General features: G+C 39.2%; 1 protein-coding gene across 3 annotated transcripts in view; it reads left to right on the forward strand.

Annotated features, from left to right (window-relative positions):
• mapk14b (mitogen-activated protein kinase 14b) overlaps positions 1–19482 on the forward strand; it is a 31634-nt gene extending 12152 nt beyond the window's left edge. Inside the window, exons 2-13 of one of the 3 annotated variants that reach the window (XR_005991469.1) lie at positions 2185–2314; positions 6598–6656; positions 8969–9080; positions 10286–10315; positions 10538–10585; positions 10694–10808; positions 11573–11644; positions 13829–13908; positions 14402–14480; positions 16482–16655; positions 17323–17451; positions 18791–19482. Coding sequence is in view for 2 of the 3 variants with exons in the window: in XM_041779257.1 (XP_041635191.1) it covers positions 2185–2314; positions 6598–6656; positions 8969–9080; positions 10286–10315; positions 10538–10585; positions 10694–10808; positions 11573–11644; positions 13365–13444; positions 14402–14480; positions 16482–16655; positions 17323–17390 (967 nt within the window). In the remaining variant the exon portion in view is untranslated. Of the gene's footprint in view, positions 1–2184; positions 2315–6597; positions 6657–8968; positions 9081–10285; positions 10316–10537; positions 10586–10693; positions 10809–11572; positions 11645–13364; positions 13445–13828; positions 13909–14401; positions 14481–16481; positions 16656–17322 lie in introns of all 3 variants that reach the window. The other 2 variants (XM_041779257.1, XM_041779250.1) reach the window with 2 other exon arrangements.
• Positions 19483–24116: the final 4634 nt, after the last annotated feature.

The following is a 24116-nucleotide window of genomic DNA, read 5'->3' on the forward strand; positions in this document are numbered from 1 at the left end:
TCCAACACGCGTGGTAAAAGACTGGCAATGAAAACACCTGAATTTCGAAAAAACCTCTTAAATAATGCTTTCATGAGGAGGTTTTTCAGATGTTTAGATATAGAAATGCATCACAAAAATGCAATGGAAACACTTTTTCTGCATTTGCAGGTCACAGGATGTAAGGTACAGTGTCACATGACCAGCTCACCCCAAGACAACATGATGCGGTATGTGTGGACGGAAGAGGACTTTTCTAAATGTCATACTTATACCCTTAAACGTAGTTTTTGCCATACATCTGCTTTTTTCATGTTGAATTTACAATCCTTCTAGCTAGTGGTATGGTAGCTGAGCTTTCAGCCTTTGATAGCAACAGTTGTGAAGTACTGACCCACACCGCCCACCTCCTCTCCACATTTTGTCTCTACCCAAGGAGTCCTTTAAATCAAATCAGTGCTCATGGAGTTTTTTTTTTTTTTTAACTTAAGAAGTTTTCTTTGCACACATAATTATGACCTGATGAGGGAGAGAAGCTGAAAAGTGGTGCTTCCGGCCTTGTCTGCTTTGTATCCCAGTACATTTTGAGCAGTGAAGTTGCATTTACAATATACACAATGAATGGGTGCAAATTTCCAGTTGTGTCAGGTCACGTGCTGTGGGTGATAGCTGCACCTGTGGTAATGACCTCAAGTGTCCCAGCATGTTAAATTTGTATATTGGTCTCACCAAAGGGTGCCGCCAACTTCTTAGATATAAAGAAGAACCAGATTTTGAGGTAGTTTTTGTGCCATCTAAAAGTGCAAAAGTTTTCAATTGTCAGATTCCACATTGCACAATCTCTATTCCAGAATATTTAGATAGTGTTATTTGCCTACTGAGGAAACTGTGGAGAGAGAGATAATAGGGAATAACATGAAGGGAAGAAGTCACAGGCCTGACCCAGACCTGGGCTGTCCTCCCCTATAAAAGAGGAAGAAGCACTTTTCATGACAAAAAATATGTTTTTTGTTGATCTCATTTTGCAGTCTGCTGTTAATGATGGCACTAAATCTACTGACCTGAAAAAAGTGGTTTATTGTAAGTGGGTTGTGTTTCCTCACAGATACAGGAAATGTAGCAATGTCACACTTATTTGGGGGGCTAGTACCATCTGCCTCTCTTTCTACCACCCTCACAATTTCTCTGTCAGGGTTGGGATCATTTATTATTTAACATCAGCTGGCAGAAGGTGAGATCTTTCTCTGCTGTTGTGTTGCATTTTTGTCTTATTGTCACATTCCTTTTAGCCACACCCAGCTGTATTATTTTCTTTTCCTTTGCATTGGCTCTTTGGTGATGAATATTGTATTCTGTTACACCCTTACAATGACAGAGAAAAATAATGAATGATGGGATGAATGATGACTTAACTTAGGCGTAATTACATGGGAGTTGCTGACTCAAAGTTAACTTTGATTCTTTGAGCTAAATTCAACTGTAACAAGCTGTCATTAAGGCTCTAGACGCAAAGTAACATCAGCATTTATCAGCAGTTTTTCTGCTTGTCATTTCTCTCTTTCAGATTTCCTTTATGATATATTTCATAATGCTTCTGTGGTTACATCCTTGTTACAGAAATGCTGTCAAAATGACTGATTTAATCTAAAGTCTGATGTGTTCAGGCCAGCAGTTCACATCCAGAAGAGGCTGAAAAACATTGTTGAAGGTACAACAGATATCAAGAATCCACAGACAGCATGGACTAAATCAGACCGTTTATTATTGGTTTCACTAGTGAGCAGATCTCCTGGAGAACTTAGAAAATATGAAGTATAATTGTCCTCATCTCTGTCTGAACATTGCTTTTTGAAAGAAAATACTCACTGACTGACATGTTGTCCTATTTATTCTTCTATCAGTCAACTCTTGTTGTATTTTCTCACCTTTGTGCTGTTTTTAACAATGCAGCAGGTTCAGTCATGTTAGCCAAACAGCCTCAGGCTGCAGAGTAAAATAAGAAGTGAAATTTAAGGCTACTTGTTACACAATTATTTTCTCTGTTTACTGGGTTAAAGCAACCAACACATTCTGGGAAAAAATCTCATTCTTAATCAAAAAAAGAATGGCACAGAACTTGAATACAGCCATGCTTTTTAGCCTGATATAGGGCTATTCCTTTATACAAATCTAACAAGTTGCACCCCTTCTTTGTATGTCTTTCAGTTCGGCATTTGATGTGAAAACAGGCCTGAAGATAGCAGTAAAGAAGTTGTCTCGACCCTTCCAGTCTATCATCCATGCAAAGAGGACCTATAGAGAGCTGCGGCTGCTCAAACACATGAAGCACGAGAATGTAAGTCACCTGCAAACAACAACCCCCCCTCCTTCTCCTCCCTCTGGCCTCCTGTGAATAATATACGCATTGTTTTGTAGTTTAGCTCTTCAGAAAGGATTGCTATGTATGCACATGAAGTTACACACAAGATTTGCACAGTATGTACTAACTACTCAGTCTGTGCAGATCCATGCTTTAGGTCCGCCTTTAGGAATGCAGCTGTGTGTGTGGCAGCCATGCAGACTCGGGAATGATGAGGGACTAAAAAAAAGGAAACTGACACTCAGAGTTCAAGATGTTTGAGAGAGTTGTTAAAATATTCTGCAGGCAGTGCCCTAACTCTGGTGCTCTAATGTACATGAATTCATCAGTAAGAAGACAAAAACTATAGAGCATGCAGTAACAAAAGAAGTCAAACAGTGTAGGTACATTTAAAGAGGGAAGTTCTTTTATGTTTGACCCTGTAAAAACACACAAACAATTACACTGGCCTCCAGCGTGGGGATACTTAGTTAAAAAGGTTTCCTTGTGAGTAATGAAGCACATTGTTGACTGTGTTTAGTGAAGCGGCTCACCAAACAGGTTTACAACTGCAGCTTGAACACCTTTTATTCATAGGTTTCATTTTGTTGCTGCAGCAGCTTTTAATCATAATACTTTCATTCATTCAACCTTCACTGTAGTTGCACACACTGCCCATGTATTAAGGTTGTCAACATTTTGACACTTAAAAGTTTTTTGACAACTGCTAAAAATGTTTAAATCATAAAAAAAGTACCAAAGCTTTGGTCGATGGTTTAGCTCAGTTGTTAGAGCAGGTTGCCATATAAAATGGCTGCAGTCTTTGAATAAGTGGTTGCAGAATTGAATCTCGATCCTGCTGCTGTTTGGTGCATGTCTTCCCCCATTATCCCCCTCCTAATTTCCTGTCTCTTTGCAACTGTCCTGTCAAAAAAAGACAAAAAGCCCCATTAAAAATAATTTAAAAACAGGGGTTAAAGCTGTAGAAAGATCATAGGATCTTCAGTCATTTTTAACCAAAAGCTGATGTGAATGAAAGAGAGAGCACTGCCCAAATTGCAAAACAAATTTACAGTGTGCTGGATATTGCTCACTGTTTTTAGGAATTTGAATGTCCCAACACTGAGTAGTGCTGGGCAGTTAATGAAGTTTCAACTTAATGTACAATTTGCTGAGGGGGCTAAACTAGATGAGAGCAAGACAGCTGTTAGTCAACAAAAAAGGCACAATGGCCTAAGTCCTCTTAGAGAGTCACCCCTGGAACAATGCAAAATAACACGCAGAATTTGTTATATGCTTGTGACTGCCCCCTGAATGCAAAATGAAAAATGTATATCATCATTTGAAACTCATACAGATGCAGGTGCCTCAAAATCTATGAGTAATTAGGTACAATAATCATGATCTCAATATCAACCCAAATAATTGTGATAATTGTATTTTCTATAATTGCTGCAGCCCTTCTATTTTTGTTTCTGTTGAATTGAAACAAGTATACAAATAATTCAATTTTTGCCAGTATCTTATCTGGGTTTAAGATTCTGGTATCATGTCAGTCCTTCCTCATATGATACACAAAAACCACTTCTTCCTCTTATGTGCTGTTGCAGTATCCAGTAAACACTCAAACCAAACGCTCTGGATCCTCCTTTGTTACATAATGTTAGTGGTTCTGATTTCTCAAGCTGAAGAGCAGCTGATGTGAGATAGTGTGTTGTGTGGGAGCAACTACACTGCTGAATGATGTGTAAGAGCCAGTGAGTAAGATGTGATGTGGCTGCTGATGCTTCATGTTTGAATTGTAAAGATTTAGTCAGTAGTTTGCTGTCAGACATGATAATAGGGAGAAATAGCATGTTATCATGGCTTTCTGATTAGTGTCACGGTAGGAGTGTCGTCACTGCCATCTGCAGAGAGATGCAGTTTAAGATGATATTTCCTCAGAAGAACAAAACAACTGCAGAAGGTCTTAAAGGGGCAGAGACCAATGGCAAAATGCCCTGTTAATTTAATTTCCTGTGAATGTTGTTTTAGAGTTCACACATCATATTTCCTAGATCCTCTTTTCTAGTTCACTACATGAACAGCTTAAATATCTGCAGTGCAGCTTTGTATTGCATGGTGCACTAGTGCAACAGATAACATGCACTGTATATTTATTTGGAAAATGATATTTTACAGGTTTAATTCCAGATTATGCAAGGTGTCAGCGTCCAAAAGAAGTCTCCCTATGAAGGGTTGTGATTATTAACGGTGATGTTGTTGCAACACTCAGTTTAGTCAGAACAGACAAAGATGCCCAAGCCATGCATTTTGTTTTTTAATCATCCCTGTGTTTTAATACCTACCTCATCCTCACTCAGAGAGGGATTCTGTGTATTGCTCATGCTGTTGCCAGGAGACTCCCTGGGTTTTGATTTTCGAGAGCCTGTGTGGACCAATCAGCTGTTTGTTGTGGCAGCAGCCCACCAATCAGCTGTGGGTTTGCGCCCTGTGTGGGCGGGGTGCTCCACTATTTTTTTTTACAATACCTAGCAAACCTCAGTCTCTTCTCTCCAGGGGGCGGGGGGCAGGGAGGGCACTCAGGGCAACTGTCTGCCTGTGTGCAGCGTAGGAATTTGTGCTCATACATGAACAGAAGAGACACACAAACACACATGATTATCCCCTTATATGTTTCCATTTACATTCTTTTCTCCTCCATCTTGCTAAGCTCAAACCCTAACCTAACCTATGCAACCTGTCATACTTTTTCACTTTTACACTTTATTCATAGCTGCTGTAATATTAATGATTGAAAAGAAAGACAACATGCTCAAAATGTCAAGTGATTGTTTTAGTTGTGAAAAGCATTTAAGGCCTGTTATACTGAATAAAACAAATGCAACACATTGCTTCTGGAGCTTTTCTTCACACTCAGTCACAGTTTTGACATGCTGCTGGTGCCTGTCCTGTAAGCCTGATACACAATCTGTTATAGATAATTCTGCTGTTTTACCCCAGAATGTTACCAGCTCCTTTATATTTGATTTAACTACTTCATAATCAGAGCAGAGCACAAGGCCAACTTCATATACGTCATTACACATACTGTATTAGCTTTCACTGGGCATTGAAGCTGAAGCAGGATAACACAGCAGAACTCTACAATGTTAATTGCACATCAACAGGACAAAGTAATCAGAGTTAGGGGGAACCACTTTGTCCACAGGGGGCACCAAAGTTGACACAGACCTAAAGTTTCTCAAAGGAGTTTCCCCAGAGGGGAAATTCTGGCATTGCACCAACACGTTTGTGGACTGATGCATTTCTGTTGCACTGCTTCCAATACATAGAACATCTTTTTTGGTGTTCAGGTGGGGGCGGGGCTGGACGGAACAAACTGTATAACGTCAAAAGCAAAAGGTCTATACAGAGCAGTGGTATGACATGAACATGGTAATGCAGAAATGGTCCAATAAACATGGGAAGTTATTAGGGATGCACTATATTGGAATTTTTGCCGATATCCAATATGCTGATATTTACAGATTAAATTAGCCAATATCGATACTGATATTGAAATATGTATTTCAGACCTAAGATTTCAGTCTTCAGAAGACATTTCCATACATAAGGATGAACATAGAAACAAACTTGAGTACTTAAAACACACTTTGAACTTTAAAGATTGAGAATGAACAAAGAAAAAGGCCTCAGCCTGCATAAGCCTGTTGCTCTAGCTTCAAACTTTACAAACTTTTTAGTACAAATAGCAAGAATTAGAGTCAATATATGCTGATATGCACAGACAAAATATCATATTTTGATATTGGCAGAAATTTTGATATCTGCAGATACCGATATCTGGCTGATGATATTGTGCATCCCTAGTAGTTATATGTACAGCATGGAGGAGTAAGATGTATAGATAACACAAACATATACAGATAAACAGGGCAGTTTGGTATTTTAGTATGGATGTTTAATCACTAATAAGTATGTATGGAATAATAGAAAAAGCATGTGTGAGTGAAAAGTTAAGGTGCAAAATATAATATACAATATATGCAGCATTTACAGCATAATGAGTATAAGCAGTAAGTACATTGTAAATATAGAATAAAAAGTACCTGTTTGAATGACGGTAATAATATTACAGTAAAGAACTTAAGATAAAACTTAAACTTAAGGTCCATTTAAGAGGGATAATTAAAATGAAGAAATGTCACATAGATGTTGATGGATTGTCTGAATCTTCTTCACAAGAATAAATGTGGTTTGTGCCTTTTTGCCTCCAGGTCATTGGTCTTTTAGATGTCTTTACGCCAGCGATGACCTTAGAGGAGTTCAACGATGTGTAAGTAAAATTTTTCTCACCCTTGACCCCTTGTCTTTAAGATTTTCCTCCATCTCTACTACTCAGTTTGTTTCTCAGTCTCCCTCTGTTCAAAAGAAAAGCTTTAAGACAGCAGATGACTGCAGCATTAACATCATAATGAAACTGGGTTTACAAACTAGTCGTAGTTATTCTCCTCATGACTTGAATGAAGTCATCCATGTAGCAGGTTTCACCAAGGTGAATGTAGGGTGGACATGTGCACCACACACATCACTGGTAGTCTCCATGGTAACAGCCATCTGGCAGTCTCTGGGGCTACAGTGTCTATGTGTGTACAGAATACTCAATCAGCGTCCTTGAATTCTCCACACGCTGTGGCGTCATCAGCATGTTGCACATTTGTGGAAATGTGAGATTGAGCTACACAAACATGTTAGCAGGCTTACACATCATTGAAGTTATACATCAAATATTTCTGGCATTTTTCTTGTGCTCGTTAGTAAATGGGGGTGTGACGAGACACTTAAATCATGAGATGATTTTACACTGTTTTTGAACTTTGATAGCAGAATATATGACGAGAAAATGTTTCTTTAAATCAAGTAAAACACATAAAATTCAAAGTTTGCAAGTCCATTTTAAAAAGCTTCAACTTTTAACCCTCTTGTACTCATCATCACAGTGAATATACACTCACTGGCCACTTTATTAGGTACACCTGTTCAATTGCGTGTTAACACAAATAGCTAATCAGCCAATCATGGCAGCAACTCAGTGCATTTAGGCATGTAGATATGGTCAAGACTAAGCTGCTGAAGTTCAAACTGAGCATCAGAATGAGGAAGAGAGGGGGTTTTAGTGACTTTGAACATGGCATGATTGTTGGTGTCAGACAGGCTGGTCTGATGAGTTTCAATTTCAGCTGCAAGATTCAGATGGTAGGATCAGAATTTGGCATAAACAACATGAAAGCATGGATCCACCCTGCTTTGTATCAACAGTTCAGGCTGCTGCTGGTAGTGTTATGGTGTAAGGGATAATTTTTTTGGCATAGTCTGAGCCCCTTAGTACCAATTAAGCATCATTTAAACCTACCTGAGTTGTTACTGACCATGTCTATCCTTTATGACCACAGTGTACCCATCATCTGACGGCTACTTCCAGCATGATAATGCACCATGTCACGAAGCTCAGATCTTGTCAAAATGGTTTCTTGAACATGAAAATAGCTGATTGAACACGGCTGTACTCCAGTGGCCTCCACAGTCACCAGATTTCAATCCAGCAGAGCTGGGGGCTGTTACTTATGTTAAGTTTCTGATTGATATGGCTTGCAGCAGAGATAGATGAGTGACACAGATGTGGTGAGATAAACAGAGGAAAGTTGAGGCACCAGGAGAGGAGAAGAGCAAGAGATGAGGAAGTAAGGCTCATTATCACTTAACAAGCCACTCTGAGGGAGAATCTGCATGCATATATGCACTGATTGAACACTATTCCTCTCACTGTGACTACACACAGGTCTTCAGCAGCAACAGATTTATTTCACAGATGACTTATTTTTCTTAGTCCGCAGGTAGTGTGTAGCTCCAGTGAGTGCACGTGTTAAGGAGGGTGTCAGCGGTGTCTCAAATGGATCACAGAGAATCAGCTGTGCTCTATTTCTTTACTAGCTCCACACAAATGATTTTAAAGTGTCAGGAGCTATAGAAGAGTGCTTATATTGAACCACTTCTTGTCTTCCTGTTAATCTTGTAACACATTTTTCAACTTGACAAGGAATCTCACAACGTTTTAGACTCATGAGATCTCATCACACCTCTGTTAATAAAATGTAAAACAAAATCAAATCAGTCAAGAGCAGCAGACATGCACATGTGTTCAAAGATGACAGTGACTGGTTTACTAGGGCATGAGGTTAGATTAAGCATTTATATAATAAACAACTAACTTTATTTAAACTAAGTTGTTCTGTGCACTTTTAAAACTATCCACTATCAAGAATAAGATAAGGTTGGGAAAATCCTTAATTTACTTTTTATTAGTTTACTTTCTACACTCCCTCACTTATAATTATGCATGAACAACTGTATATTCTTTGATTCAAGCAAAAGATGCATTAAATACTTGTAAAGAAGTCTCAATGCTTGTAGTTTTATGTAGTCATACTGCAGATTTGTCTCCTAGAAAGGAACAAAGCCTTTCATAAACAAAAACAACACACTAAGTAAAACTAAAATCATGAAAATAATAAACAGATATCCAAAGAAGACAAACCCAAGAGGAAAAAGTGATCCCTCTCGTCTTATTTTGTACCCTATGATTCACAGCTATCTGGTGACACACCTAATGGGTGCAGACCTCAACAACATAGTCAAGTGTCAAAAGTTGACCGATGACCACGTCCAGTTCCTCATCTACCAGATCCTACGGGGCTTAAAGGTTAGTGACACAAGAGCTCACTTTAGACATTCTGTCTTATTCCCTGTTATTGTAGACTTATTGACTGGACTTACACTAGGCTCCTAAACTCTTCTTTGTCACAGTTTAGAAATAGACCTCATTTTTATCAGAATTTTCTATATCAATAGAACCAAGTGAGAGATTTTTTGAGAAAAGGTTGCTTACTGTGCAGTCTATGGTGCACAAAATGTACTGTAAAATGGGCTTTAAATTCAGCTGTTCTATTATTTCATTGAAATAAAAATACAGTTTGAAATATCCTTATATTTTACAACAAGTTCCCCCAGTGTAGCAATAAAATGATTGGTAAAACTTGGATTAGTTTTACCCATGGCTTATGGCTAAAATTAACACAATCATAATTCATTTATCAGCCTCAAGGCTGACTACTTCTTTTTGTAATCTTTGATGCCTGGTTGTAAAACAAGGATACAAACTGACTCCTGCCTAAGCAACCTTTTATTTTCACAATCTTCACAGGTGATTCCTCAAAAAGTGATACAACAACTGACTATTGAAAAAAAAAGCAGGATTTGTTTTTGTTTATAAAAAAACAAAGGCTGTCAAAAAGATTAACATTTTTAATTTAGATTAATCTTAGGAAATCACCCCCTTTTATGATTTATGACGTCCTAAAATGTATTTCTATTTTGTATTCAAATCTGTTTTTGTGCCATTTTGGGTTTTTCTACTGTCCTGGACTAAGGGTAGCTGACTTCTAGTTTCAAAACAAGCCTGCATTTATAGTTAGATTGAAGATTTAAACATGAACTTAACCACAGAGAAAAGGAACTTGCTACGTTGCGAAGGAACAATCTAAACAGTAAAAAAGTTCATGTTTGATAACACAAGGTTCAGGTGACTTCTGACTTCTGTCTGTGAGTATTTTTAAACTAAATGAGACATTAAGGAGCAGTGGTGGGCTTATTTTATATCACTGTGATTGCAGGGGATGCTGACGTGGCTCAACCAAAGTTTGTAGAAGGCTAAAATAAAGCCTGCTAAACTTTTTGCAGATGCAAAAAGATGAAATGAGATCGGTACCTCCTAGCCCACAAACTGATTTAAAGTTTCTCACTGGATCTTTAAAAATGATGCTAATAAATTGACAATCAGCTGTGCTGTGCTTGAATTAAGTGTGATTTCAGTTTAATAAACATTATTTTGTTCTTTTCTGCCCTCAGTACATCCATTCTGCAGACATTATCCACAGAGTAAGTTCAGACTCTTTTATATTTACACTCATATTCTTTAGTCTAGTATAGTCCTTTGTTAAGAGGAAATGTCTCTAAAAACCTGTTAAAACTCCCTTATTGCTCTTTTTATGATGTCCAGAATTATAATTAATACTTCACATCATCCTATAGATCATTTGTTTGACACAATAGCTCTCCGTTTTCTGTCTTGATTTCCCTTTCTTCCTCTTTACTCTTCAGGACCTGAAGCCCAGTAATCTGGCTGTGAATGAAGACTGTGAACTCAAGGTGAGAGAAAGTTCAATTGAACAAAGTGTTACCATATATGATTTAGAAAGTAAGATGTTTTTTCTCTCCTCCGACCTCCTTCAAAATAAAACCCCCTTCATTCCTCAGATCTTGGATTTTGGCTTGGCACGGCACACGGATGATGAAATGACGGGCTACGTGGCAACACGGTGGTACAGAGCCCCAGAGATCATGCTCAACTGGATGCACTACAACATGACAGGTGCACACACGCACACAGATTATGTCAAAGTGATTATAAGTGTAACTAAATGCATCATCACATGTTTGAATTTCACTCTTTGAAACTACACTAAAATAGCTTTCTGTCGTCATTGTGTCAAGGGTTGCTATGATTCATAAAATGTTGATAAAAATCAGTAATTTCACCTGATATATGTTGGTCTTTGTTCTGAGAGAAACCTGTTATGAATTTATGACATAAGAAATGATGAGGGTATTATAGAGAATCTAGGCCAGCTTTCAATTTTCTGGTGGATACAACATGACAACAATGTTCAGTAGTGGCCAAAGCACCCAGATCAGTTGTGTAACAGGGCTTTAAGGACCTGGTCTAAGATGTAGTGGCACTGTCAGTTACTTTGTCATCATTGACAGGGTTCCTGTTTTCTTAACCTCATAGTTTTGAGAACTTTTAACTTTTTTTTTTTAATTGAATGTGTAGGTTAAAAACAGAGGTTGTACACTTGAGTTTTGGGGTGGAATTGCAGCAAATACAAAGCACAAATCAACAACACAATGATATAATGCCAGACATTTAAAGCTAAACATTAGCTTTCAGAAGAGATACTGATAAAACCTATCAAATTAATAACTTGACATAACTATTAATGATCCTCCCACTGAACATTATGTGAAAAACAGTTAAAATGAGTGTTTGTGATATATTTGATACTGAACATAAAGTATCATGTTCTTAAGATGTTTTTCTTTTTCTTTTTCTTTTTTTTTTTTTTTTTGCAATAGTGGACATTTGGTCAGTGGGCTGCATCATGGCTGAACTACTTACAGGACGGACGCTCTTCCCTGGCACAGACCGTATCCTTCCACATGCAAAGATGAAACAAGTGTACCTGTCCTGCAGGTGTTGTGTATATGTGACTGAGCTGTGTTGTTGGATGCTCTCTTTGTGTACATATGTGTGATCAGAACTTCATATTTCTTGCATTAGATTTAGAAATCCCTATATTCAATGCCACACTTGTGAGCTGAGCAAAGTATTGACTTTTGTAAGCAGTGTGCCAGAATACTTAAGTGTGTGTGTGTGCATGTGATCAGAGTGAGTCCTCTGGGGTCTATGACTCAGTTCTGCCCACTGTTGTCTCCATGTTTCTTCAGATACAATGCACACATCTTCCTGTTTCCTCCCACAAAGCTTCGCATGCACAGTGGCAAAACTAAACAGTTTATCTGAAACACACAGACCCCACCACACACTGACGCACCTGAAGGCGACACACTAAGGTCCTGAAACAGGTAGAAATCACGCTCCTGTTTTGTGTTTGTTTGAATTTTTGCCTCCAACCAAGCAATTTGTAAGTCATCTCCTGGTGGAGCTGTCCTCAGCAGCCAAATCTTTGTTAGTCAGTCCTATTCTACCTCTCTTAATGTAATGTGGTCTTTGAACACATCTATAGAGACTACAGGTGGGAGCTATTTAGATCAAGTGGATAAAAGTAAAGAACAAAAGCCCCCAGCCCCTGCACATTTGTGCCAGATGAAATAAAAGATATGCACCATGTACCTAACCTGTTGTTGTTTGGTATAATAGATCACTGCTTTGTCTAAATCACTGGGAACTCATAGCAGTTCAGCTTGCTTTGAAAGGAACCTTGCGTGATCAGACAAATTCAGAGCGGTCTGTCCAAATGACGTGACACTACCAGTGCAGACCAAAACGTGGCGGTCTCCTGGTGAGGTTATAAGCCCAAAATTTACTCAAAATGCAGATATCTAGTGATTTTTTTTTGTTCTGTGTACATATGAGAGATACAGATATCTATCCAATTTGGTGAATTTGTCTGATCACGCAAGGTTCCTTTTAAGCTTATAATTCTGGCTAGAGGCAGTGATTAACTGATGATTTCATGGGGAAAAAAAGAATCTGATTCAAATCATTTTGATAGCCATTTAAAAAATGAGATTCACTCATTAGATACATACTCAGCTTTTGGCTTCTTCAATGTAGTGATTTGCGTTTCTGTTTTTCATGAAAGTTGTGAATTCGTTGTGTTTTTAAAGTGCAGATGAGCTTTTTCTCATGTGAGTTTAGAAGCCCCAAGCTGACATGCATCCATACATGTTATTTATTATCTTTTCTCGATAGCAAATATAACAGTATTGTCTTGAGATAATGGGGTGAGCAAATCAAGATCAGGGGGAAACATCAGGAAATTTCTAGAATAGGAAAATGGAGAATAACTGTTCGGGTATATGTTCACTTTGGGCTTCCATGTATTTTGACAGCCCACTAAATTATAATTTTTAAAAACATAATAAAAGTAACCCATTGTGGCATGGCACAGCAGCTATTGTCACAAGCACAATCTACCTCTAAATAGAGGAATATGGACATTCAGAATGTATCACTTTGTTATACCATTGTTATCATGGGTACATTTTAGTAGCTGTAAATACCTTGGCTGGTCTTACATTTCCAGGCACAGATGACAGCTTTGACTGTTGTACCTCTGAACTCCTCTACTCCCTCTCCATCACCCTCCATCCCTTCCTGTTTTCCTTCATGTGAGTGTGGTAGACATTGATCAGTTGAAGCTTATAATGAAAATCGTTGGAACCCCAGGGCCCGAGCTCTCGATGAAAGTCTCTTCAGAGTCTGTGAGTGTCAAACACCATCCTGCCAAGCTCTCTGCACTGACCCTCATGCCTGTTGTTTGTGCTGCAAGAGTTGGATGGTCTACTTCTCTGTATTTGCTCTACTTTTTCCAAAGCTGCACCTGTTTTCTCCTGAACGTGTGTTTTCTTGAGGCTTCATTTGCTGTACAGTACAAGGCGTTGAGTCTTGCATGTAAAGCAAATCTTCTGATTTGTCAGTCACTCTGAAATCTCTGACAATTGTAACTGTAGCTTAATCTTCTTCTGTCGCATCCTCTTCATCCTCCATCAGCCCCCCTCATCCCATCCCTCCAACCACAAACTTCACCCACACCCCCCTACTCTTTGACCACCATGTTACGATGCCCCTTGACTCAGGCGCTGTAGATATAAACCAGCTGCAGCAGATAATGCGACTGACCGGGACGCCCCCAGCCTCCCTCATAAGCAGGATGCCCAGCCATGAGGTGAGACACGCCCCCTTCTGCCATCTCATGTGTCCCAGCTCAAACACCACACCCCCAGCAGGAGTCAGGGCACCAGCCGACATACCGCCAGTCTGGTTAAACAGATACAGTCAGACCTGATCTGTTGTGTTTAAGTCAGCTTTCTCTGCTCTCACTCCACTCACTCCCAGTTTCCTCTCTGACTCACCATGCTTGTCTCAGCAAGGCTTCCCAGAGTGCTTTGCAAGTGTTTTCTGATGAGCTGTCTGTGGTGACATATTGGTTCTGAAAAATAGGGCACTAAGCTTGGCAAATGTGGGAGAAATGTGGGAGATTTGCACTCTAATTGAGTGCTTGAAGCATGCTTTACTGGAAAAAATGCATTAGTTTCTGCACCAGGCATATCTAGTGAATCATGTTTTGTAAGGTTTTGTGGTTCAATATCAACTGACCCTTTCCCTTCCATATAACAGGAAGATAATCATAGTTTTGCTTTTTGTAATGTTTTTCACAGGCAAGGAACTACATTAACTCACTTCCCCAGACGCCCAAGAGGAACTTTGCTGATGTGTTTATTGGTGCCAACCCTCAAGGTAAGTTCCTGTTTCAGCGTCACAAAATAACTGGCACTAATCCTGACTCACATATTCCCTCTAGTGGTTTCATCAAGTCAATGACTGTGTTTGCATGGACTTTAGTATCCTGGTAATGAGTCATATTCCAGTTTCGATCATATTTGGGATACTGCATGTACATGCGCACAGAGAAACCTTGTTATTCATATACCTGTATACATGGGAAATACTATTATCCAGGTTTCTGATCCCTGAATCATATTTGCACAGGTGTCTGTGATGTTATTTTTACAACACAAACCATGGCATTTTTTTAAATCTGAGAAAAAAAGACAACTTTTAATTAGTATATAATTATATTATATTATAGAATTATAATAACCCGATCAGAAGTCAACATCAGGTTAAAGATATTATATATTTACCTCTTTTAAAAATGTTCCAGCTTTTATGAATATGAGGTGATCATAAATATTTTTAATCACTAAGAAAATTTAGTCGAGACTCCAAGACAGACTTAAACAATGTTGTAATTAAATGTTTTCACCAAATAACAGACCCAGAAACAGACTCAGAATAATAATATTATGTTAAAACGTGGGCAGCTTAAGCTTTTATTTTGAAAACAACACTGGAAAGCTATCACATCTGCATTTTAGGCCCGGGAATCTTGACAGACTTATTTGGATGCTTCCCAAGTGCCCTCTATCAAACTTCGGTTTACTCTGAATGTTCAGTAACTCGTAGCATGAGCCATCACTCTCTGTCTCGTGCTTAAACTATGGTCACGTTTCATTAGCGGCTGAAAAATCAAACTGTTCAGTTCATCGTTCATCTACATATGAGCGTCTTAATACAACACCGCAGTCAGGTTGTCACTCACTCTATCTGGGCAGAAACTGACCAGCTGTCAATATTTCAAAGTATCAGAAGTATAATGAACAGTTAAACCAAAGTCATGTTGCACAGGTAGCTGATAAAAATGGCAGCATATACATGGCACAGTATCCTGTTTCCTTTTGGAGTTCTCCAGGTACCAAAACCAGGGTTCTCAAAACCGGGATACTGGCATATATTGGTTTCTGATAAGGTCTACATGCACAAACAGAAACCAGGATACTTTAGTATAACAACATTAGTATCACATGACATGTGGTGCAGTAATTGCTCAATCATTTTTATCTTGTTTCTGTGATCATGGGAAGGAAAAATTGTGATTGAAGTTGAAACCGAATTGCCCAGTGTGACTTCAGAGTTAACGATTATTCTCAGCCAAATATGACTCAGATGCCAGAGCTGATCACTCGAGGGCGTTAAGTTTGCTATGTGTGAGTGTCTGAGGGCTTTAAATGGTACATTATTACATACGTTCAGGTTATCTGTCACATCGGTGCTCTCTTTATTGTATTTAAGGTATTCTATTTCAAACTTTACTGATTACTTCTTCAACATACAAACATTTGTTGACATGTGATGGCAGACTGATCACACCCTTCTCTTAGGGCGACTATGCCTCAGTAGGTCTACTTACTTGTCTCTTAACTTGAAGGTTTGGGGTTTGATCCCCAGCTCCTGCAGTCTTATGTCAGCGTGTCCTTGGGCAAGACCTTATATAGCTCCCACTGCTGTGTTAGCATGTCAATGTGTGTAGCTCTGTATGAAGAGGATGAGTTAATACTGTTGGCCACTTTACATAGCAGCCTTCACCACCAGTGTGTGAATGTGGAGTACATCAGTAGCACTGTAAAAGCTCTTGTCTATTTACCATTTACTTAACTAATTTAGCAATGGACTTTGCATAAATCTCACTGGTCCATTTAAATGTGCACTCACAGAAAATGTGTAATTTGCTGTTGAGAAGTCCAATCAGAGCCCTCATGTTTGACAGTTGTTTGACTGACACTTGCAGGGATCATGCCTCGAAGTCTCTCACTGATAATGATTTAAATGAATTTTTTATTTTTTTTCCTTCTTCCTTTCTTCCCCTTCCACATATAAATCCGTGCTGTCTTGTTCAAGCTGTGGACCTGCTGGAAAAAATGCTCGTGCTGGACACAGATAAGCGGATCACAGCGTCTGAGGCCTTGGCTCACCCGTACTTTGCTCAGTACCATGATCCAGACGATGAGCCTGAAGCAGAGCCATACGACCAGAGCTTTGAAAGCCGTGAGCTGGAAATTGAGGAATGGAAGAGTGAGTATGAAACCATTGTGAGCCTACATAAGCAAAGAGTGTATACAACAGACCAGGGGTCTCATTAGTAAAACAGTGCATAGAATCTTGACTAAAAGCGTACTTCTACCCAACCCAAAAAGTAAATCAGATTTATGAAACTCTACTGACGCACATCTTCACGCATTGTTCTCTTTGTAAATCCCAATCCTCCTAAAAAGTGCAGGCATAGGTGAAAGCCCAGCAAAAATACTGCCCTTGATCCTTTGACCAACAGTCCAGCTTCATTTTTTAATAAAGTTATTGTTACTGAATATTGTTATTGTTGACCTCTCATTCAGCGGCAGTGTTTGCAGGAACAGGTGTTAGGAGAGCATCCGGCTCCTTGACAGAAGCGCTGCTGCTTGCATGCTTTGTCATGTTAGTACTGGACTGCTAGGAGAGGGGAACATTTTTCACTTGTGCCTCCAGCACATTGACTGGCAAGTTCAAAGGAATCTGTACACAGAGATGAATGCCATGGCACACAGTGAGAAGTTTTTTAGATGCCAATATTAGTCATCCATAAAAGCTGAAAGTCCTGTCAAAATTAAGAAGTGGTGATCCTGCGTACAGGTGTGTATCAGCCAACTTAAAGGACTCTAACTGAACTGTTTAGAAAATAATGACATGTTTTTTCTTCTCTTAGGGCTAACTTATGAGGAGGTCATCAGCTTCGTGCCACCGACATTTGATGGAGATGAGATGGAGTCATGAGAAGGAGGAGGAGAAGGCATCTTTTTCTTCCATCTTTTATTTTAAGGACTATCAATCTCATGTGACTATCCATCACTTTTTTCACACATGCACACAACCATGACATTCAAGTGCCTGCCGCCATTCATCTCCGGGGGACGTTGCGATATCAGGGATAAAACTTGGCATCCTGTTCCTTCTATCACCCGACTTTACTTTGCTGTTTTTACTTTTGTAATCTCTACACCCCAGCGCACTAAGGCAGACTCGTAGTCCCCTCTTATATTTTTAGCAAGGTTTTTTTTTAATCTCAGACATTTATTGGTTGCACTGATCCCCTCTTTAATTAAAAAACTGGAAACTTCACGTTAGTATCTTTGAGAAAATGAAAGATGCAAAACCCTTGATGTGCATTTTATAAAAATTCTCCTTAGCAGTAATTATTGTCACCTGTGGGAAACTTTCACATTTCAATTGCGAAAAGTCTCAAGTTTTTCTTTCCTCCATACTTCAAAATCAAACCTTATTTCTATCAGTGCATAGAATTATGTATATATGTCAAACATTATCTGTACATAGGTACTTCAGTCAAACCAGTTACAGTAATTATGTAATAGTAAAGTGATGAGTCACACCTCATACAGTCCCTTTGACAGTATGAATTATATCACTAGAGTTTGGTTTAGAACTGTAAAAATTACACACTTTGTAATTTAATTCAAGTATGCATAGGGTAGTATAAAAATGTAAAATCTTCAACTTAAAAATGTAAAATTCAAGGCTTAATGTTTAAAACAAAGGCTTAGATTTCCCCCCTTTACACTCAAATAGAAGTACAGAAGTATGGAGACTTGGTTATTGTGTATCCTTTCCCCTTTCTGAACATTTCTGTTGTTTTCTTTTTTTCCATCCATATAAATTCACCTTTAAGCACTTCTGATGTATTGTTGCAGAAGAATGTTTAAGCCAATATTTTCACCACTTATGCATGGTCAAGCCAGATTTGGCTCATCAGTTTATAAAATGTAATGTTTCCAACCACAACACCAACAGGCAATGTACTTTTATCATATTACATTTATAAAACGCAGTACTATTAATGTTTATTGAATGTTGGGGTGCCAGTCAACCTCTTATTTATGATCTGTTGTTATGTTGTTTGTATATCAGCGTCAAAGAGAATATTATTTGTCTCAATTTTAGGTTCTTTTTTAAAAAAATATTTATAGAGAGCTTACTGTATCAGAAACCAAATGTGTCATCAGTAATCTCAAACATCAGTAAAGCTGTGGTGGCTGCAGCTACAGCTTGTGTAACAGAACCAATGTTTTTATATTGCAGCAAACCACGTAGTTTTTAATCTCTTTGATAAGTGTTCAAGAGAAGTCCTTCAATAATCGTTTCTTGCTTTTGTCTTTAAGGTACAGCCTTCAAAGGTTATCCTGACTTCAAATCCTTGACAAAAACAGCAAAATCAAAGCAAAATGTGTCTTACAGTATGTCCACATTGTATTGGCATACATCCCACTAATCAGTAAACACTGAGGTCCGAAGAGGTCTAAGAGTGCAAACGTTTATGGATAAAGTAAATTTTTGCTTGTCATCATTTCGAGGAGTCAGATTACATCCACAAGAGACAAATGCTTTCCACAAAACCTCTTACTATTATCATCCTAACATTAAGAAGTGTCTTCACTAGTTCATTTGCATCTCCCTGTTTTCATGTAATATTTTTTCTCATGAATTATTTTATTCTTTGTGTGTTAAATCAAGATTTGGTGTTACTCTGATTCTGTACAATTGATTATTTTTGAACTCTATTTGTCATACATTTGAATGATCTAGCAAGGCACATGTTTGTGGGAAAAAGTGTACGTTTACTCACTAGATGCTGAAGCACAATGCTGAAGCCTGAATCTGTGTTGTTTTAAAAACAACTGCATACATTACATTATTTATCTTGTCCATATCCCAGTGTTGGTAGTTCATTTGGTTACGCTTCCTTTGCCTGAAATGTGTTTATATCTTTTTACAATGTTCTTTACCACATGCACCAAGGCAGCACGCCACCTGTAAATACCACCATTAGAAATTAAAGGCTACTATTTTTCAATCTGTAACAGTGTACTGTGTGTCATGACTTGTAGTGTCATTATTTTACCACTGGGAGGCAACACAGTGCAAGTTAATTAAAACCTAATGGTTAGGATTGCTGAATGAAAGCAGAGCAAACAAAGTAAGTTTGAGCACCTGAAAAAACAGCATTACTGATAGCCTCTTGCCATGTGAGTTGAAGAAATTAAACTCTAGAATAAAAATCAATGGCTGAAATTAAACTCCAGAATTACTTCTGTGATTTGGCCCGAATCCCTTACAGCGATAACAAAATTCCTCTGTGTGTCTTATCAGCTTTACATTATTAAACGTGACGTGTGAATTGTGTGTTTTGAGACTGGGGTTGAAACTGTCTACTTAATAATGCATCACATATTTATCACTGTTTTACACAGAGCTTCTTGTGAGTGTAGGGAATGTGCAGGATCTTTCTTTCTTCCCCTGACAAGTGAAGCTTTTAGCTCTGCACTGTTATGGTAGTGCTGCCGCTTAGAAATCCTTGTTTTACTTTGAGACCAACATTTTTGTGAAGAAAGGTGAGTGAGAGAGACGATTGAAAGCAGTAATGGTAGTAATGTCATATAACATAATCTAGTCAGTAGTAAGATTACTTTTTTTTATTTAAAGGGGACATATTTTACTCTTTCAAGACAAGTTTATATTTTTCTCAGAGGCCCCCAAAACATACCTGTGAAGTTTGTTGCTGAAAAAAACACTCCAGTATTGGATTTTTGCATGTCTAAAACCCCCTCTGTTTCAGCCCTTCTCAGAACGAGCCATTTCTGTGTCTGTGGCTTTAAATGGCTGTTTGACTCCGGCCTTGACCACACCCTTCTCAGGTGATGGATGTTACAGACATTTTTATCCAAGGTTTAGGACCTGACTGGGATTCGAAACCATCAATCTCCCAGACTGTAGTCAGCAGGTTAACCCACTGAGCTATCCAGCATCTCAGCTGATAACTGAGAAGATCAGTAGAGGAGGGCGGAACTTTCCTCTAAGTGGGGGAGGGCCAACCAAACCTGGGGGCAGGTGCTTCAGCTTGTTCGACTTATTTCAGCACACATTTTCTGAAAGGTGGTGAAAAAGAGGGAAAAGGGAATGGATTTTTTTTTGTCTTGTACTTGAGGGGATTGTGGACAGGCCAGGGGCACATATTTGTGTTAGAAAAGCCTGAAAAAGTAATTTTTGCATAATAAGTCCCCTTTAACAAGTAACCTAAGTCAATTGTTTCGTTATTCAAATGATCAGTAATTTTTTCATAAAAGTAATCCATTACTAAGAAAACAGTTCTATTATACAATACAATGGATAAAATCATGAGGGATCTGCACTGTTTCTCTCCATGTTTTCAGGTTAGCACGAGGGAAGGCGCCTGCAGAAGATAAACATTGACGGCTACATAGTAAACAGATTAAAGAGTGGAAAGCATTACATCTAGGAAATATTCTCATTATGCTGAACTCTTAGATGAAACGGACAACAACAACATTGTTGTTAACCCTGCAAAGCGGTTGGATACGCCCGTTTCTGTGTTTCTCACTGGCGAATCCATCTTGCAAAGCCCCTGCCTGAACCATTTGGGCCCGGTTAGAAAGTGACATGACCAATCAGGGTCACGGGCAGTACTTTTGGGGGCGGCAGAGTGGTGACTTAAGCAAGCAGCAACAAGAAACTGGTGCAGTTATGGCGGAAGACATTAGCGTGGATGCTGCTAAAGTGCAAGTTTTATCAGAACTTGACGTCATCTAATCATCCTCCGAGTATTTTTTTTCAAAGGCTCTGCCCTTTCCCAAATGCTGTGTATGAGTGGTTTACCAGATGGATGTATTTCACACATCCATCTGGCGTGCCAGGTTACATTGTTGTAGCATTTTCACTGAATCACCCATTGCAGCCCAATTTGTAGAAACTGTGAGCAAATTAAAGATCTGTAAATTGTTCGCATATTTTATTTTGTTACACTGCAGGAAAGAGAGATATCATGATTCATAAAAATTGAGTTGATACAGTCAGTTACAGTCCCTGATACCAGGCATGGTGATTTGGGTTTGAGAAGACTCCTCAGGTCAACCTGTAGGCAGATGGCTGACTGGTTAGTGTGCATGTGTCTACTATTTTAACCTACTACCACCTACCACTACCAGGTTGTGGTTGATCATCACTTCACTGTGCGCAGGAACTCAAATTTCACAGATGGAATGTGCATGTACCAAGCTCCGGGTATGTCTGTTTGCATGTCTGTTGGTGTCTTGTGTGATCCAGTAGGACATGGATTCCAGTCAGCTGTTTCAGTCATATCAAAGGTAAGCCGATGACGTCTTTATTAAGAGTACATTGTCTTTTCCTAGGGTAGTAGCACAGGGAATAGTGTGTTGGCACATAAGTGCCAGACTGCTTCTAAAAGCCTCTTGGCTTTCTTGGCAAGAGACATGGTTTGTGGCAGTGAGTACAGACTCAGGATCACTGCTGTGTCTATTGACATCTCACTGCCGATACTGGCAGAGATTGCAAGTTTTTAGAGTAGCAACTTGTGCCTTTTGCACGCAGCATCTGTGGGTAGTGTCTTGTCCTGCTCGCTCAGGGGTTTGTTGCATGCAGTTCAAAATTAACTATGCAACAAGCCCTGATCTTCGAGATAGGTAAGGAGAAGCTACTGCGTAAGTGGAACTGCATTGAATTGTTGTTTGAAGTGGGTCTTTGTCAGGTTTTGTCTAAGCTGAGCTTGTGAGTTTCACTCTCTCTGCAACAATAGAGGCAGTTGATGCAGGTTGCACCCTCTATTGATTTTTACAGTGACAACAGCAGAGTTTGATCTTAGTATGCCAGCAGAACAAGCTCCGATCTTTGAGATGGGCTGGGAGAAACTAGTTGGTAAGTGGAACTTCTTTGGGTTGTTGTTGGAAGTGGGTTATTGTCAGGTTCTGTTTAGGATTTACACTTGAGTTTCACTGTCTCTGCAACAACAGGAGAGGTGGTTGATGTGGTTCAAACCCTCTATTGATTGCTACAGGTAAAACAGCTGGGGTGGAGTTTCACTGAAATCCAGGCTTCAAGAGAGTTTGATTTTCATATGTCAGCAGAACAATTTTTGATCTTTGAGATAGAAAAGGAGAAGCTAATTGGTAAGAGGAACTGCTTTGGGTTGTTGTTGGAAGTCGGTTGTTGTCAGGTTTTGTTTAGGCTGAGCTTTTGAGTTTAACTCTCTCAGCAACAGGAGAGGCAGTTAATGCGGTCACACCCTCTATTGATTGCTTCAGTGACACCACCTCAGAAATCTGGGTGTCATGATTGATCACCAGCTAACTTTCAATGTTTATATGGCCTCGATTGCTCTGTCTTGCCAATTTACTCTATATAACATCAAGAGGATCAGACCCTACCTGACAGAGCATGCTCCTGGTACAGTCTCTTATAATATCACGCATTGACTACTGCAGCTCATTGTTGGCTGGCCTCCCTGCATACGCAGTTAAACCTCTGCAGATGATCCAGAACGTAGCAGCACGTCTGGTCTTCAACCAACCCAGGACAGCTTATGTCACTCCTCTGTTCACCTCTCTACTCAAAGCAGTAACTTAAACTGCTCCTGTTCACCTAGGATCCCTCATCCAGGGGGTCAGACTGAGACAAAAACACCAAGTCTAGAGGGTAAAACCAGGGGGATTTTAAAAAGAAGTAAAGGAATATGGGTAACTAAAAATGAGACATTTAGCACCTTAAACACTAAGACAGCTTGTGCAACAGCAGGTTTTTGGCATCGACAATGATTAAATGTGAGGACCAGGCAAGGCTGAAGGTGGAGGATGATCTGTAGTTATGCCATCCTGCATCACCTGCATAGAAGCAAACTCATAGTTCCCACTATTATAGTGTAGAGCAGTGATTCCCAACCTGTTGGCCGCGGCCCACCATGCAAGTTGGCCGCCATATCATTTCCAAAATAGTATGGGGTGTTGATGTGTTATGTTAAAACTCAGTTACGTTTAAAAGGATATCAAAAATGTTCAAATATTCTTTTCATTATTTTGTTTTGTTTTTCCTTCAAGTGTTAGACATGTGACAAGCAAATGAGAGATAGGAACTTTTGTTGTTATCTAGAGGTTATTGTGTGGACAGCTCCTTGAAAACTGTAATACTGAAGGTGTTGCAACATGTTACAGATGCTGTGTTAGCGACTGTGGAGCTTCCAACATGTTGCTCCTGTATTCAGTTCAGTCCTATATGTTCAATCTTCAATAAAAAAAGTGCTCTGAGAATGCAATATGGCCTCCATATTTATGGGGTCAGAGGTGGGCCGCAAAAACTTTTGAGACTTAAAAGTGGGCCCTGAGTTGGAAAAGGTTTGGAACCACTGGTGTATAGGGTGGCACAATGATGAGGTAGTATTGCAATAAGTTGATCTTAACTGTGCAGCACAAACATAAGACGGTGCAGTGGTCATGAGTGGGCCCACAAGAGGTATGCAGGCACACATGAGAAGGCTCCTATGAGGCTATCTATGTCCACTGTTATGCTCACAAGCATAACCCAGCATTGTGCCACACTTGTAGGGCTGTTCCAGAGATTGTGGAGTTTTTTGACTTGCTGGAGACACAATCAAAAACTCGGTCATGCTATCAGTGATTGATC

Source organism: Cheilinus undulatus, linkage group 3, assembly GCF_018320785.1.
Source record: "Cheilinus undulatus linkage group 3, ASM1832078v1, whole genome shotgun sequence".
In the NCBI taxonomy this organism is placed as follows: Eukaryota; Metazoa; Chordata; class Actinopteri; order Labriformes; family Labridae; genus Cheilinus; species Cheilinus undulatus.